We start from the raw sequence: 17,099 nt of genomic DNA on the forward strand, positions 1-17,099 counted from the left end.
TTATTTTACCTGTTACAACACTTTTAAAACCGAAAGATTAATCATTTATGTAGACATATTCATGTATTTTTATCACCTGATAATTACTAATTAGTCTATCGGTTTCATGGAGGGAAAATTTAAGTTCATACCCGCCCCGCAAACCTGTTCGTCTTTTTTTCTGTCCGCCTGTGTGTCTGTCATGCGACTTTAAAAAAATACGTGAGCTTAGTTTACAAATATTGGTATGTGAATAGACGACCATATGAGGAAAATGCACATTATTTCAGTTTTTTCGTCAGAATAAAATAGTTGTTACTATGTTTATTGAAATAGTAAATCGGGAATATGCTCCTTAATTCAGTCTTTTTTTTTCATAGAAAATTGTAATTGCTAAGGATACGGAAATAATGCAAAAGTAAAATATTGATCATGCGATAACTAAAAACGTGCTTTAGCTGGGTTGAAGCAACTTGGTATGTGGATAGAGGACCACATTGGAAAAATCGCTCATATTTCAGTGTGATCTTTAGTCGCAAGTTCTGGTTGCTATAGTAACATAGTAAAATAAATAATTGAAAACTAATATCTTGATATTGTCATAACTCGTACAGTTCTTAAGCTACGTTGATGAAACTTGGTACGTGGTCAGATGGACATATGGGAAATATGAACGGTATTTGATATCCGTTCGTTGATCTGTCCGTCCAAATTCATCCTGCGATTACTCGAAAGGTACTTAGCTATGTTGATGAGACTCAGTTGTTAGTAGAGGATTATATGGTTAATATGCATGTTTGTTTAGTTTATTTCGTAAGGCAAAATTGTGTTTGCTATAGAAATAGAAATAACTGAGAACAAAAAATAGATCCTGTGTCAATTCAACAAGTTCTAAGGCTAGGTTGATGAAAACGGGTTTGTGGAAACAAGGTCACATGGTGAAAATGGACATTATTTCAGTTAATTGTTCTCATACCAAACCTGTGGTTAAACATTAATTAAAAACTTAAATCTGGAACCTGCCATTACAACAAGTATTAAAGCTTGGTTGTTGGAACGTATTGGAATCCCGTTCCTGATAATAAACCATCCGATTGGGGACGGCATTGAAGTCTGTTACAAACCTCATGTATGAATAAGTATTGTACAAGGCAATCTTACACATAAATATTCAATTTTATAAATTCATGTAATAGGAGGCAATTTGTTAGAAGCCAAGTTTAACAGCGACTAAACATACACGTGAGAGCTATACCCACATATATTATAAATGAAGATACAATCGGAAAATGACACAGATAACGAAGATAAAATGTAATGGTATTAAAGGTTGATAACTGCACATAACCTTCTAATGATAAAACATGTGTTGTACATTCAATCAATATAATCCGCTTTGGTATTACATACGTTTAAAACGTCATTTGTATATTTTCTATGATGCAGTTTTAGAACACGCGTGTGTTCAGTAGATCGATCTTTTCGAGTGTGTATATCTTTATTACCTATACAGAACTTTAAGAAAGGGTTCTTAATAGAAGTGCTTCTTTTAATTTAAATCTACAGTGGTCTTTTAAAAATATTTTTTTTAGGAACGGGGTATTAAAGTTTTTCAAAATAAACGTTCATCATAAATTATATCTTCATAACGGATAAATCACCTTAAATGGTATATCCTTTGTGTATATCTTATAGATATCTATTATCATAATAAAATTTGCTGGTTTCAAACATGTTTATGTAGAAGGCACTTATGTGTGATATATGATTGCGTTCAGATAGCAAATTTGGTAAGTTTTAATAAACTATTAAAATTGGTTCATTATCATTTTGAATTTATTAGTCATTCATTTTTGCAACGAACTGTAATATGCTTTTTGGCTATCTGTCAGCATACACATATGTGAAAATACTAGTCCAATTTACAAATGTTTGCTGTTATATTGAATGTTATTATTTTTTTTGTGAGATGCAGTACATAAAGATGGTTTAGAGTCTTTACAATGTGGTTTTGTGTTGTCCTGAAGTCTTGTCAGATATATGTACATGTATTACCTTTATTTCACCGTTCATCAGAAAGTATAAATTATGATGCTCTTGATAATTTTACGCACAAGTGTGATTAAAAGTTCAACTTATGGGATGTTTATTTTTTTTATTTATTTAAATTGCGATGACAGACATACATTTTATTTTAGTCTTGCACAAAGTACATCGTCTTAACATGTACACGTATGATCGTAACAGGCATTCTGATGGTTTAATAAAACAAACATTCGTATGAGCATTTTACAAATTACATATAACATACGGTATTTCAGGTTTTTTCTAGCCATTCTGGACAAAGGAGTCTGGTCAAATTGGGATTTGTTTTAATCGATGAAAGTGGCAATTTTGGGAATTTTTATCGACAAAAAGGACCAAAGTGAGATTTTTAACAACACATATTGACACAACAGTCTTTTCCTTGCCATTTTGGGAAAACATCATATAAATTATAGTTATATATTTTGTAGGATGTTTAAAAAACAAACTTGAGATAAAGAGTCTAATAATCATAAGACTTAATAGATTTTTGTTTTTGAAATTGGGATTTTTTATAAATAATTTCAGTTTGGGATCATGTCCGTTTGCTTTGGGATCGGGTCCGTTTTACGGCCTTTTTAACATAGCAGAAAACCCCCTGTATTTATACAACTTAAACTTGGCAAAACTTAAACATTCAAATGCAACAGGCACAAACTGTGGTAATAAGGGTATATTTATATGTATATTTAGCTTAAGCAAGAACACTTGGTAAAAAGTAAGTTATGAACAAAGTATTTTAATAAGTACAGATTAGAAGCACACGGGTACAAAAAGTACAGTGCGCATATTACATATTTGCATTTAAAATTACATACCATAGTTAAAGAGACTTCTTCACAAACAGTGACAGTTTAGTCAATGCCACATTATTATTATAATTTAACAATTCATTGTATTTATTTAACGACGGACGTTTAAAAATAGTATATTATATAAAATAGTATAACTTGTCCTCAAACACAGAAAATGGTATTCATCTTTAATTTCGTTCCAGTTACAAACTAAGCAATGCCGTTCGTGTCATAATCAGACGGGGTAATCACGTGATAGACAAGATGTCGACGTCCATTTCGAGACAGTTATTTTTCGCCGTTTTATACCCTTTATTACTTCTGTTTATTTTTTAAATGACGCTCACTTTCCAGCCATATCAGTAAGAAGGTGATTAGCGTTTACTTGGTATTTTAATTCGCTTTATATCTCGACTTTACTCGGTGCAAATTTTCTTAGTGGAGCCCTAATTAGGTCATCTCGCTAAGAAATTTTGCACCGAGTAAAGTCGAGATATAGAGCGAATATTACTTCGAAAAAAAAATCCAGTAACTTTCTTTCTTACATGGCTGGAAAGTGAGCGGAATAAAAGATAATAATACAAGTAGTAAAGGGTATAAAACGACGAAAATTACCTGCCTCGGTATGGACGTCGCCATCTTGTTTGTCACGTGATAACCCCGTCTGTTAATGTACAACCACTTTTAAATCAACACGATTCACATTTTTAAATACGTCAGCACACACTCAAAACTCTCAAAATATGTTGCTTATATTTGTTTTAACATTGTAGATCCAGTTACGACAACTTTACAACTTTTATTACACTAATCAACAGTTTACTTGTAAACTTTTGTAAAATACTAGTAATTGTGTACGTCACAAGCTGGAATCGATAAGTAAACAAACGTAAGCATCATTCTATAAACATATACTATGTATCTTATTCACCATAGACAAACGTTCTGGATTTTTACCTTAACATTAAGAGTTCTTGCATATAATTATAGACACTCTACATTTATTTTGAATTTAATAGTGCCTTTCTTCATCGGCATCGATTAAAGATTAAAGTTGAACGAACAATAGTGGAAAATTAATTCTAGGTTTTGCTTTAATGCTACTTGTTTTAGGATATTTCTATTGAAATTGTTGGAAGTTTTGATATAGGATAATATTATTTGACAGTGTTTATGGATCTTTAACATTTCAAATTCTAATCACAACACAATACGACTAATCAAGTCCGTGAACGTTTATAAAGAATGTTTTTCAAGTCAAATCGTTTATCTACACATACAACCATATATATTTGAGTCGTTCGTTTACCACCAGTAGATGGTCACAGTTATCTATATATTAGCTATCCGCTTGAAATCTACGATTGATAAGTGAAGTAGTAGACATCCAAAATTCAGTTATCTACGATTACATGCCCACAAGTCCAAGAAATGGAGTTATCTAAGATTCGCCGTAATCAAGTAAAGTATCCATTATCAAAGATCTTGTGTACACTGGTCAAATATCCGTCATCTGCAATTTAGTTACATAGCATTTAGTTTCCTTATTTTCCGTCCCTTTATCCTTTCTTTTCAACGTACGTTTACTAGATCTAAGTCAATTATCGGTGAGTTTCCAAAAGTACACTGATATTTACACGTCTATTCATTTGTATTTACACGAGACCGTTGGTGACGTCATTCGCACTTCTATATGATGCTATCAATGATGTATCTCAATACGACGGACAAAGCAAAACACCGCATAATTTTGGAGAGATTATTGCAAAATTACAATGAAGGTTATCGGTAAAATATGATGATTTGCTTAAAATTTTTTTTTTAATATATTGATAGTCATTACATTATATCTAATAATTAAATAATAAACAACGATTTATATGTTGAACATACATTTTCATACTCAATGTAGGCCTACATTGAAGCAAAATTAATAAATTGATCAGGACCATTTGGATTATTTGGATAATAGCAATATGCATGGTCATACCATTATATTCATTACTTCAGTGGTAATAGAGTATGGCACTCATGCAATTATGAATTCTTTCATTTCCATTGTAAAACTATTTTTAATAAAATATTTTTTAATGACTGCTCTCATAGGATTCTCCTGGGTTATATAATTGTGCTTTATACGATAAATTTTAAATATACATAAAGTGAAGCTTCTACTTCACTCGAAGAATAGAAACAATTTAATGCAATGTGATCCTGTCTTAATAGCTTGGAACCGATTGTCAAACAATATCAGTTTGACGGAGATCCAAACCTCAGACTTCTCAGAGAATTGTAAAAACATGTACATGTCAATACAGATAAACCACATAGCATCATGATTCAAATTAGAAAAAATATATGTTCAATTGAATATAATTACCCTTTAACTACTGATTTGTGATATTGTTTAATATAATTACCGGTTAACTACTGAATTATTGTATTCTGTCTAGAGAACCAGAATCGTAATTTTCTGAGACACGATGACATTAAACCAATAATAGTATCAAGAACAACTCGTCTTTATTTAAAAAGATGTAGACATATAGCCTGAAATAGTTTAACATTCATATATTCATCGTGCAATTCAGGAAATATTAAAGCGGTTGCTTTCACCAGATTTGCCCTCCAATCGACCATCACTCAATTCAAGAACTTGTGTTTGTCTATACATTAAACACATTATAGACACATTTAACAGTACAACATTTTAAAACAATTATTTTTGCAGTCAGATACAAATAAAATATGATTAAGCAAAATAAAAACTAGTTATTTAATCTGAAAATAATCTTAACCACCAGCTTACCTTCATATGTCAGAAATTATACACTTATAATTGTATGTCTTAACATAATTCGATCCTGCGCTTGACCACTTTTAACCGAAGTTATACGTAAAATAAATTCAGATGCTATGAGTTGGTTCTACATAAAAGAAATTCAGATAATATGACTTGGTTCACGTTTTATCAACAAAAACAATACAAGGTGTTTACTTATTGCTTTGCTTTATTCAATTGAAGCGTTTCTGTTTACTTAAAGGGGCATTTTCACAGATTTTGGCATGTTTTAAAGTTTGTTATTAAATGCTTTATATTGATAAATGTAAACATTGGATACAAAAAGCTCTATTAAAATTCTAGAATAAAATTAAAAAAAGAAAAAACGGTAACCCTCAGCAGAGCTCGAACCACTGACCCCTGGAGTCCTGGAGTAAAACTGTCTACCACTTAGACCACTCGGCCATTCTTCCGAATACAATGCCTGATGTATTTTATACTTTATATAGACAATCTTCGTAGTTTCCCAAAATATAACGACAACAACAGAACTTCTCTAATTATTTAATCGTTTCGCGTTGCAACGCTTTATAATTTTCGGGTTTTTAAATCGTCAAAAGATGTATATAATGGCTATTTAAGAGAATAGTAAATGTTCAGTATTACTGTTTCCTCACAAATATCATAACAAAAACGAAAAGTTGCGAATCTGAAACAACTTTTTTCAGTTTTGTCAATTTACCTAAACGTGAAATGGCCCCTTTAAATAACATACTTTTTGCAAAGTATTGCCGGGCCTACTAACACCCATAAGCGCGATTCAGCGCGTGCGACAAGTAATTCCAGATGTGTATTGCAAACTTATATCTCTTCCGATAGATAGGCTGTGAAATATGACCATTACGTTAATAAACATACGCACAAATACATAATAATTACCGTTAAGTGGCCATACCCAACAACAAATAGCGGCACGAATTTCAGCATTTGCAACTTTTGTTTAACTAATAACAATATCACGCCGTAATAATTACTTATAATAACTTATAGAATCAAACCAATATATAAATATATATTTGAAAATACAAAGCATGTTAAAAATTGTCTATACAACACAGCATAAAATGTATAACAAAGCCTTACACACAGACATTATTTAAATAAGGGCCACCGCCATGGAGCGGCAGTTTTTTATAATTAAACTGTAGAGACAAATTTCAAAATTATGTTTACATGAAGCCTGATTTTTCTGAAATAATAATTTACAATTAACATCTATGTTTCAACATGTACTCGCATTTGGGTTATCCACATAACACACCTATAATTCGTAAGCTTACGACTATGCAGACTTACAAAAGGATTTAAGAAGTTTTGAAAAAACTGTTATAATTGTAAACAGACATGTGACTGGTGAATACAGTTAAATATAATCCATAATATCATTTCATGTCAGAATACATTTGGGTCAAAACGTCAACGAAAGGTCGGAATTTAATGCATACCGGTTGTTTTGTAAGTTTATCAGTTATTTATTTGTTTGGATCTTATTTATTTGCCTTTCAAAGAAACCTATTTCTTTTTTTGATACAAAACATATGCCGTTTTTAAGAGCACATGTTGTCATTCTTAAGTTTATTACTTTCCATTGTTAGCTTTGCTACCATCAGTAATAACAGTTTTTAAACATCGTAATTTTATTTGACGTTACATATGTCTTTAACGTTTCGCGCATAAAAAACAACTGAAAGGTTTGCTGTTGTTTCTTTTCATACATACCAAAGCGATTGACACACGTTGTTGGCGGCATAGCTACATAACATTAACGGACATGCTCCATGAACACTAAAAGATGGGGAAAAACTCGTCAAAAACACTTGACACTGATAAGGTATTGTATTTTTGTTCTTTATAGGTTCTGCTGATCACTTTTGACAAGGTTTGAGATAATGCATTAACCAGACAAGTTGAACGACATCTTCATTGGTTACTAAATTTTAAGAATCCAAACGAACAACATATTCAGGTTCAAACGGAAATGTTTCATTGTTGGTTAATTATTTTAACAAATGTTAATATAAGGGGATGAAATAAAGTAAATAACATTTTTAAGCATATATTATATATTTTGACACATTGATTTAAAATTACCGCTATGTTATATCATGAAAGGATTTTTTATTTATTTTTTATATATATTTTTATATCACTAAAAACAAAACATTATACATGTACATACATTGTAAACATTTTTCCTTCAAGAAGATAACAATGCAATTTATTCATGAAAGGATTGTATTATTCTTTCAACAATTGAGATATTTAATTTGACCCACATTATTGCGTGACAAGCTAGATGAATAACAATTAAATTGTTCCGTTTAAAGCAGGTTCAGGGTAATCAGAAGGTATTCTGCTCATTAGGCTTACTCCTTTCTGATAGAACTGTATTAAAGTAATCATAACAAAAACAACACGTTATATATGTCTTTGATGTTTTACGGTTAATTTATTTGATCGCTCTTGTAAACCTTTAATGCGATTGCCAATGCAGGAATTTGCGTTCGGAAATGATAAATCCTAAAGCAATAAAAAGTTAATTAGCAGGGAAATTATATTAAACAATGATACTGCTCAAAGTAGTGTATATCTGATTTATGGAAAAATGATATGAAAAATGTATTGCCCCTGCACTTAACATTTGGTAACTTGCCTTCAATTTAAGTCCAGTTGATAGAAAACAATAGGTATCTCATGGTGATTTTTTTCTGGTGTTTCAATATGACTGTAAATATTTGAGCTTCTCTGGTACACATATATTCAATTCAATTCAATTGTTTTAAATGTACATAGTCTGCAATTAAATAATTGCGAATCAGACGTGTCACAAAACGCCTAAGTATCATGATGCTAAGAGTTTTCGAACCTGTTTCTACGCCTGTAAATTTAAGTGTAGATTTGTAGTTTTTAGTGTTAGTCTCTCTGCGATGTTTGGTTTTAAAAGTATCATAGACAATACGGCACTGATTTACTAAATGAGATGAACATGAGAAGAATAATTGGATAATTATTTTATGACTTCTAATTTTTACATTAAACATAATTGTAAAATTGTATAACTTTATTTACAATATATAATCATTTTCATTAAATTTAAGACTTTTCTTAGTTTTTGACTGTTAATCATTGAATATTTAAGAAATTATATATGAAGGAACTGTATTGCTTAAATGTTATAATGATAAAACCAGTCTTATAAAACTCTTATAAAACTCTTCCCGTATCAGTTAATAAAAAAAAACGATTTATTTTTGAAGTACATGCACATTAATATGACTTTAAATAATAGGTCTTCATTATGATATTATTTTCATTCTTCTTACAGTTATTAGTAAATCAACATCATGAATATGTACCTTATCTAAAGCTGAACAAAATCTTTTTAAATTCTGTATACAGACCAACTGCAAATAAACCATATATTCCTTACGTATGATGCCACCGTTTTCAAAGAAGATATGAGTTATTATTCAATTTTGTTAAGTACTTAATAAAACGTTCCCTAAACTGTAGAATTTTTCATTAGTTTATAAAATCATGATTGGAGCTAAGAATAGTTTTTAACGACAAATGAAAAAATGTATAAGAAAGGTACCCATAAATCGATGAAAAACATAAATAACAGTTTTTATGAACGTTTTTAACTATATGATGCTTTCCTCGTATTCTTATTTTGAAACTTATATAAATTGTCTGTTATAAAAAGCTTCTTTAAACCAGTGAACCGGAGACTGTTACAAAAGCGTAACTGGGTCCGGATGAAGCGTGAACAAGAATGTGTTTACATTGAAATTTCCATAGTTACAGTTATTGTACTTTCATTCTTTATCTCATTCTTACGAATCTATACCCCTGACCGTTTGTTATTCGAAAACAAACTATTATTGAACATTATTATTTCTGCAGTATCTTCGGAATAAAAGGCGATGTAAATACTTATGCCATTCCTTTCGTTAATACACGATTTACTTTCCGGAGAATGAACACTCTAAACTTGTCAACGTGTCCTTCAATTATCAGTGAGTCCTAGCGGTATTCAGAACAATCCGTTAGCAACTGATTCATAAGTAGTTGTTGATGTTCTAGTTGCTGATTTTCTAGCCCTTGTACCAACAATCCTTAATCCTTTATTATTTTATAACAATACATGTGTATTGCTCATTTTTCTATGTCTGACATAAACCATATAATATTGTGCTTAAAAGATAGTCATTTATATTTGAAAGTATTACCTATAGGCGTGAAACTTTACAAGCCTTAGATCTTTCGTTTCAATCCATTTCTAATACATTTATTGTATTTTTAAGTTTGTGTTTTTATTGTATTTTCGAACAGAAATAAAAACGTTTAATCCCATTGGCGATAACTAAAATCTCATACCTCAATGTATCATTATAATCTTATAGAACTGTTAGCCAACTTAAAGCACCGGTATATGAATTCACAGTTAAATATAGAATTTATATGTTCTGCTAATAACACAAGTATTTGAGAAGTAATAACCAAAACATATAAATTCTATATTTAAATGTGAATTCATATACCGCGCTAAAAGGAATGAACGACAACGTGTATTTATTTAATAAGTAGTGTTTTTTCATTTTCAATCAGAAAAATGAAGGTGGACATCTGTTGGTAGCGGCCATAGACTTTGGAACAACGTATTCTGGATACGCCTTTTCATTTAAAAATCAGTTCGAAACAGACCCGTGTAACATTTCGGCTAAAACATGGGCAGGTGGTCAGCTACAATCCTTGAAAGGTTCAACATTTAATTGTTTCAAATATCTGAAATTGTATAATTTTTTATTATTTTTTCTTTTCAAACGTTTTCTGTACTTTGAAAACAGAAATATTATTATTCTTGACACAGTGGAACTTGAGCTTCACAAACAGGAGAACATATATTGCTCTAGCACTAAGTTCTTTATATGAATACTGTTTGGAGATATATATATATTATTGTCGTATTTTTAAAATTTATTTATATCGATTATTGTTTTTTTATCTTTTGTAACCATGAATAATTTCAAGACATGTTGCTGTTAAGCTCCAACGTGCGTGTTAATCCAGCCAGACGGCAAAACCTTAGAGGCATTTGGTTACGATGCTGAGACGCGATATAGTCAACTCTGTGAGACAGGCGAGCAGAAAAACTGGTATTTCTTTCAGAGGTTCAAAATGTTACTTTGGGAGAAGGTACGTAAGCGATCTATTTGTTCATTTTAAATGACGCGCTTTTGCAAAATAATGTATGTCATTTTGTTGTGTCATGCCAAGTAGAGTTAATGTCTCAGTAAACGATTGTTACGATTATTGTGTATGTCATGTATTTTCATTTTAAGTGCAGATCTATTTGCTGTACATCATATTTAACTATTTCAATCCGTTTTAGTATGGCTTCAAATTATAGAAGTGATTATGTTATCTTTAGGAGATACATAAAGATACGATGTTGGATGACGAGAATGGTAAAAGCCTCCCGGTCTTAACCGTGTTCTCCCTGTCCATCAGGTGCGAAAACAAATGCATTACGGTGCATAGGATAAAAAATTATCCATGTTTGTCTTGTTTTGTTTTTGGATGCATCATACATATGTACAATACTGAACCTTCTATTACATTTTTTGTCTTGGCTTTTTTGAAGTAAATAATGGCTAACATTTAAGTAACGTTTGTAAAGAGCTTCGGTACCAATGTTACGTACATGGCATCCAACCGAACTGCTTAAGACTATTTTGCATGCAATGTTATATCCTGATTGGGAAGCGTCGAAGCACGTTCTCTTCATGTTACTTTTATTTTATGATGGTAAATATGTAAAGATGTATACACAACCAAATTAATGTTTGTGATCATTAGCTGATTGTACCTATAATTGTTTTAACAGATACATGAAGGACGACTTGGAAAGTATGGCTTCAAGACAAGTTTCTGCCATAACTCCTGAAGACATTCACTGGGTTCTCACAGTTCCTGCTATTTGGGACGATGCTTCAAAGCATTTCATGAGACTCGCAGCTCAACAGGTATGTCGCGAACGAACTTGTAGCCTATACGCACACATACACTAATTTACAATAAACATATACATGTACAAATATGGTAATCTAAGTTTTAACTCTAAACAAACATCATACAAATGAAAATCGAAGCAAATGTCATATTCATACTTGAATAATTTTACCGTTATTGACATCGTCTGTTCGTCATAAAGGCTGGGATTTCCAGTGAAAAACTGTCCATCGCCTTAGAACCCGAGGTGGCATCGATATATTGCAGACATATCAAAATTGAGGCTGATGAGGGTTGCGGCATCTCATCATTTCAGTTGGGCAAAAAGTATATCGTACTTGATGCAGGAGGTAATTAGATATAATATTTCTTTTTAAATTATTTAGTTTCAATATAAAATTAATTATATTTTATCATGGCATAATTGAAATGTACCATGACATTCAGACGTAATATATCACGATCGGGTATAATTTGTAACATGAAGTGGCGCGGCAGAGGCCGACGCGTATCCCCACGCCGCATAGATGTTATCTTAAAACGCAATTTCGGTCGGGCATGGTCTATGTAAGTGGGGTCCCGGGGTGGGTAATGTGGACATGGATGGTTGAGATAGACCGTGTTGTCATAAGAGATGTTGAGTACTAATTTGAAGTCAGTTGGTGAATAAATGAAGAAGTTAGTTTAAAACAAACATTTGGGAACAAAAAAAAATTGGTACGAAAAAAATATGCCAAGCAAAAATTTGGGTACGAAAAAAAAATTTAGTTACGAATTTTTTTTGGATACGACAAAAATTGGGTACGAACACAAATTTGCGAACAAAAAAAATTTGGAACGAAAAAAATGTGGGTACGAAATAAAATTTGCGTGGGAAAAAAATTTGGGTAGAAAATATAGTTTGGGTACGACAAAAAATTGGGAACGACTAAGAATTGGATACGAAAAAAAAATGCGTACGAACAAAATGTGCGTTCGAAATTTTATTTTGGGTACGACCCAAAATTTGGGTACAAAAAAAAATTGGGTAGGAAATAATTAGGTACGAAACAAATTTGGGAACGAAAAAGTTTGGATACGAAAATACGTTTGGGTACGAAAAAAAATGGTAAGAAAAAATGGGTACGAACAATTTTGAGTGCGAAAAAAAATTTGGCCTACGGGGAAGTAGTACCCCTGGACCTCTCGATAAATTTGAAAGAGGACGGGAACCAAGCTGCCTTTACCTTTATCGATGGCGCTGGGATGGGTAATGTGGACATGGATGGTCGAGATAGACTGTGTTGTCAAGAGATGCTCAGTATTAATTTGAAGTCAATTGGTAAATAAATGAAGAAGTTATGTTAAAACAAAATTTTGGGTGGGGTGGTCGGCCACTATCTTCTCCTACACTATTAGCACTAAAACTTTGAAACTTACACTCATGGTAGCTATGAGCATATGTGCGACGGTGCACTATTTGGAATTTTGATCTTACCTCTGGGTCAAAATTTATTATCATGTGCGTCGCATGTTGTTACCCATAATTTTTGACCTAGGGGTCGGTTCAAAATTCCGTCGCCCTCAACGTCGCACATACGCTCATAGCTACCATGTGTGTAAGTTTCAAGGTTCTAGTGGTATAGTGTAGGAGAAGATAGTTGCCGAACGGAAGGACAGAAAGATGGAGATCAATACACTATCCCACGCTTTTAAAACGTGGGGATAATTAGCCACGATCGTTGGCCTAAACATGACAACACGGGTTTTCCACAATAGAATGTTCAAACTATTTATGATTAATACAGGGATGGTATATTCAAGGTATTAGTTCTATTTTGTACGTCTAATCTACTGTATTCCGTTAACTGATCATATGTGCTTTTATACACATTTTCAAAACCTAGTGTACTAATTTTGTGATTATGTTACACGGCGAGAGGACTCACTTATTAACTAGTGCATGTTTCCCCAAACAGAAATCGGATCAGTTTGCTTTTTTCCGTTTTTGCATGATTGTGTTATTTCATTTAAGTCCAATCTAACTTTAACGTTTCCCGTGGAAAATGCATCAATACGATAGCATGCGTAATAATGCCACACATTTTTATACATTTTACAAAACATTCTTCTATCATGTTAAAAAACTGAGCAGTACACATACACATTCAATTAAGTAGAATCAGAATTATATTGAAGGAACTGTGAAAATCGTAAATATTAATTCCATATTGAACCCTTTTTCTAAAATATGTGGTAAGATCAATTATGTGCTGATGTTCATACCTTTTGCTCAAATCCAGTCTGATGTATTGTACAGGCGGAACTATTGACATAACAGTACATGAAGTTGGTATCGGTGGACAACTGAAAGAACTCTACAAAGCTTCTGGTGGTGCCTGGGGTGGAACAGAGGTGGACAAGGGTTTTATGGACTTTATAGCAAACATGACAGGTAAAACATCTTTTTGAAGGGAAACATAAATCCCGCTTTATTAAATAGAATCATTCTTAATAAAAGTATTCTGCACTGAACACCTAACATAATTAAAGAAAAAGAAAAATTATAATTTAACATGCATTAAAATGATGCATTAAAACATTACATATAAAAGTCAAAATATGTTCAAAGGAAAAGACATAATACAGCATTTTAAGGAGAAAAATATAGAAGACTACTTATATCTGCTCCGGGATTTCGAGATAAAGAAAAGAAATACGGATTCGAAAAGTCCTGGACTTGTGACGATTAGACTTCCATTGTCTCTCATTGAGCTGGTGAAAAACAAGGGCGAAACAATTGAGCAGATATTACAGTCTTCGCGTTACGCAAATATGGTAGGTTTCGTTCGATGTATTTTTTTAAACACAAATCATTGATCAATTCGTTATTTGAATTTGAATCGAACAAACAATCAGAAATTTTTGTTTGTAATTATTATTTCCAATTCAAAACATAAATGCGAAAACTTTTAACAAGAATCTGTTGTCAGTTTTCCAACAAGTGTATATACATGTATTATCATACATCATAAAAGCATGTAATTCCAATATTGTAGGCAACGGTAACAGGCGACAAGTTTCGTTTGGATGTCAGCATTTTTCGATCATTCTTTAAGAAGTCGGTTGACAATATCGTGCTGCATCTAAAACAATTATTGCATGAAATTGATACCACAAGTATTGAAACCATCCTTATGGTGGGCGGATACTCGGAGTCGCCTTTTCTTATTGAGACCATTGAGAAGAAATTCCCAAGAATGACAGTGATCATTCCAAAAGATCCCGGTATCGCGGTTCTTAAAGGTGCAGTTATATTTGGACACTGTCCGACCTCGATAACAAAACGAGTTTCCAAGTACACGTATGGTACTGATGTAAGTGAATTATTTGATAGAGAAAAGCATCCATTGGAAAAGCTTATAGAAACGGATGACGGTGACATGTGTGTCGACATATTTGATGTGTTCGTTGAGGCAGGCCAATCACTATCTGTTGGTGAAACACAGTACCAATACACTTATCATCCATGTTATGTTGATCAGAGTGAAGTCAAATTTGAACTTTATATCACAACTGAGAAAGATGTTAAGTATGTCACAGATCATGGATGCAAAAAGGTAGGGTGTGTTGTGATTCCGCTTTCCGGAAGCGGTTTGGACCGAGGGGTTTTAGTTAGGTTATATTTGGGCGGCACAGAGATAATGCTCGAATTTGAAGAAGAATCCACAAGAAAAATAACACGCACAGTCGTTGACTTTCTTACGTGACTATATGCGCCCGTTTAAGTTTATCCTAACATACAGTAGTAGCATTTTATTGTAACATTGTTTGTGTTTGAATCGATTCTCCATTAAGACTGTATGAGGAATACGATTCGTTCGGAAGACATGCATATATTTATTTTATCTAAATGTACTCTAAATGAAACACACGAATCTATATTCGCTGAAATTAACTGATATAAAATTACTCAGCTTTCAAAATTTAAAGCGGAACACATTTTACGTTATGCATTAGCCAAAATGTGGTATGATCAACCAAATTGTAATCGTTTAAGTATGTCAAAATCTGCAACACAATCGTAAAAAAATAACGTTAACTCATGGATTACAGTTCCTGATTTGTTCAAATAAATTTGCAATAGCCTGCATTAAAGACGTTAATTAAGGCAGGATAACTTTAACTTCCTTTTTTGGAAGACAATCATCATAATAAACATTAATGAGATATAAACAGGTTATGTTTTATATGTCTCTGTTCGCCGTATTAAGCTGATTTGTGCAAAGTGCAGCTTGACTGGAAGAAATATCCCTTCTGTTCTTGTAATCTATTATATTCATAAAATGATAAAGTTGATAATTATGGTTTATTATTCATCAAACTAAGAAGGGATTTTCATTTACTGTTTGTGTATCTTAATTTAGAATTTAAACACAACTTTCATACAAAATAATATAGAAATCAGAATAAAAATGTATAATATAAAGAGCTTGTTTTAAAGTCTTATTTTCATATTGAGCGAATTTCATTCAAATTAAGTAATGTGTACATGTTTATTTGTTTTGTTATGATTAGTATGCCTATGATTATATTTTCCTATATATTCATGTGAAAAGTTTTTTTATTATCAATGCTTTATTTGACAGATAATTAGTCACTGAGGGTACTCTTATAGTACGAACGATACTTATGTTTTATGTTTTGCTATGTACTAGTTTGTTGTGTTTTAGTCATGCTGATTTGTGTTTGTGTGCTATTTGTATTTTGAATTAAAATTATCGCTGGTAGCTTTTCTATAAATATAATATAACAACTCTGATGTATGAGTAATAATTAGAAAAATATGTATGGTATGCCGAAAATTACAACAAAAATCAGATCATATGATCATATCTCCGTATGACTAAAAAGGTCGGATTCCTAATTTAGAACAGAGCAATTACGTATAATAAGGAATAGCAAAACTAATTATAAAGCCTACAGTTCTTTGCACAAAAACACACATAATACCTTCCGACACGCTAACAGCCAAAGTCAGAGAATGTTAATCAACACGAATGAGTATTATATCTGCACACGTGACAGGAGATAATGATTAATACATTTAACAATCTTGATGTTAAACGCAATACGATTAGGACGTTATATACCTCAGCATTAATCGAAATCTAATATGAAAGCACACATGTACTTGTAACCAATTAAATCAAAGTACTGAAAGTACTGGTGGGGCGATTTTGCTCAAATTTTGTGGTCGCAAAAACACTATACACCGTGATGCCAACCAACCACCTTTGTTGAATAAAACAGATTGAATTAAGGAAGGTTAACAGGCTGTCAACATAATATATGATTTAGCTATTGGGGTTAAAAGTAAATGCTGCTTTTTAAAACAATTCATT

The 17,099-nt window shown here is 32.0% G+C and overlaps 1 protein-coding gene across 4 annotated transcripts; it reads left to right on the plus strand.

Moving 5' to 3' along the window:
* Positions 1-1,613: 1,613 nt before the first annotated feature.
* Positions 1,614-16,511, plus strand: LOC127851332 (heat shock 70 kDa protein 12A-like). Of its 4 annotated transcripts, XM_052385042.1 has the most exons (12): positions 1,642-1,769; positions 3,632-3,747; positions 7,097-7,155; positions 7,425-7,531; positions 10,312-10,462; positions 10,751-10,899; positions 11,135-11,214; positions 11,591-11,729; positions 11,918-12,065; positions 14,015-14,149; positions 14,327-14,532; positions 14,754-16,511. In XM_052385042.1, exons 4-12 carry the CDS (start codon positions 7,493-7,495, stop codon positions 15,462-15,464), a joined length of 1,758 nt encoding a protein of 585 aa, XP_052241002.1. In that variant the 5' UTR covers positions 1,642-1,769; positions 3,632-3,747; positions 7,097-7,155; positions 7,425-7,492; the 3' UTR covers positions 15,465-16,511. The 4 variants fall into 4 exon arrangements, with proteins under 4 accessions (XP_052241000.1, XP_052241002.1, XP_052241003.1 ...); XM_052385043.1 differs by lacking the exon at positions 7,097-7,155; XM_052385041.1 differs by lacking the exon at positions 3,632-3,747 and having other exon boundaries at positions 1,698-1,769.
* Positions 16,512-17,099: the final 588 nt, after the last annotated feature.

Source organism: Dreissena polymorpha, chromosome 11 (assembly GCF_020536995.1).
Source record: "Dreissena polymorpha isolate Duluth1 chromosome 11, UMN_Dpol_1.0, whole genome shotgun sequence".
Lineage (NCBI taxonomy): Eukaryota > Metazoa > Mollusca > Bivalvia > Myida > Dreissenidae > Dreissena > Dreissena polymorpha.

Excerpts from the sequence above, each read along its gene's own strand:
- LOC127851332 (XM_052385040.1), top strand. The coding sequence starts at position 7,493 with ATGGGGAAAAACTCGTCAAAAACACTTGACACTGATAAG. Across the intron at positions 10,900-11,134 it reads AAATGTTACTTTGGGAGAAG|GAGATACATAAAGATACGAT; the intron begins GTACGTAAGCGA and ends TGTTATCTTTAG. Across the intron at positions 14,150-14,326 it reads CTTTATAGCAAACATGACAG|GAAAAGACATAATACAGCAT; the intron begins GTAAAACATCTT and ends ATATGTTCAAAG.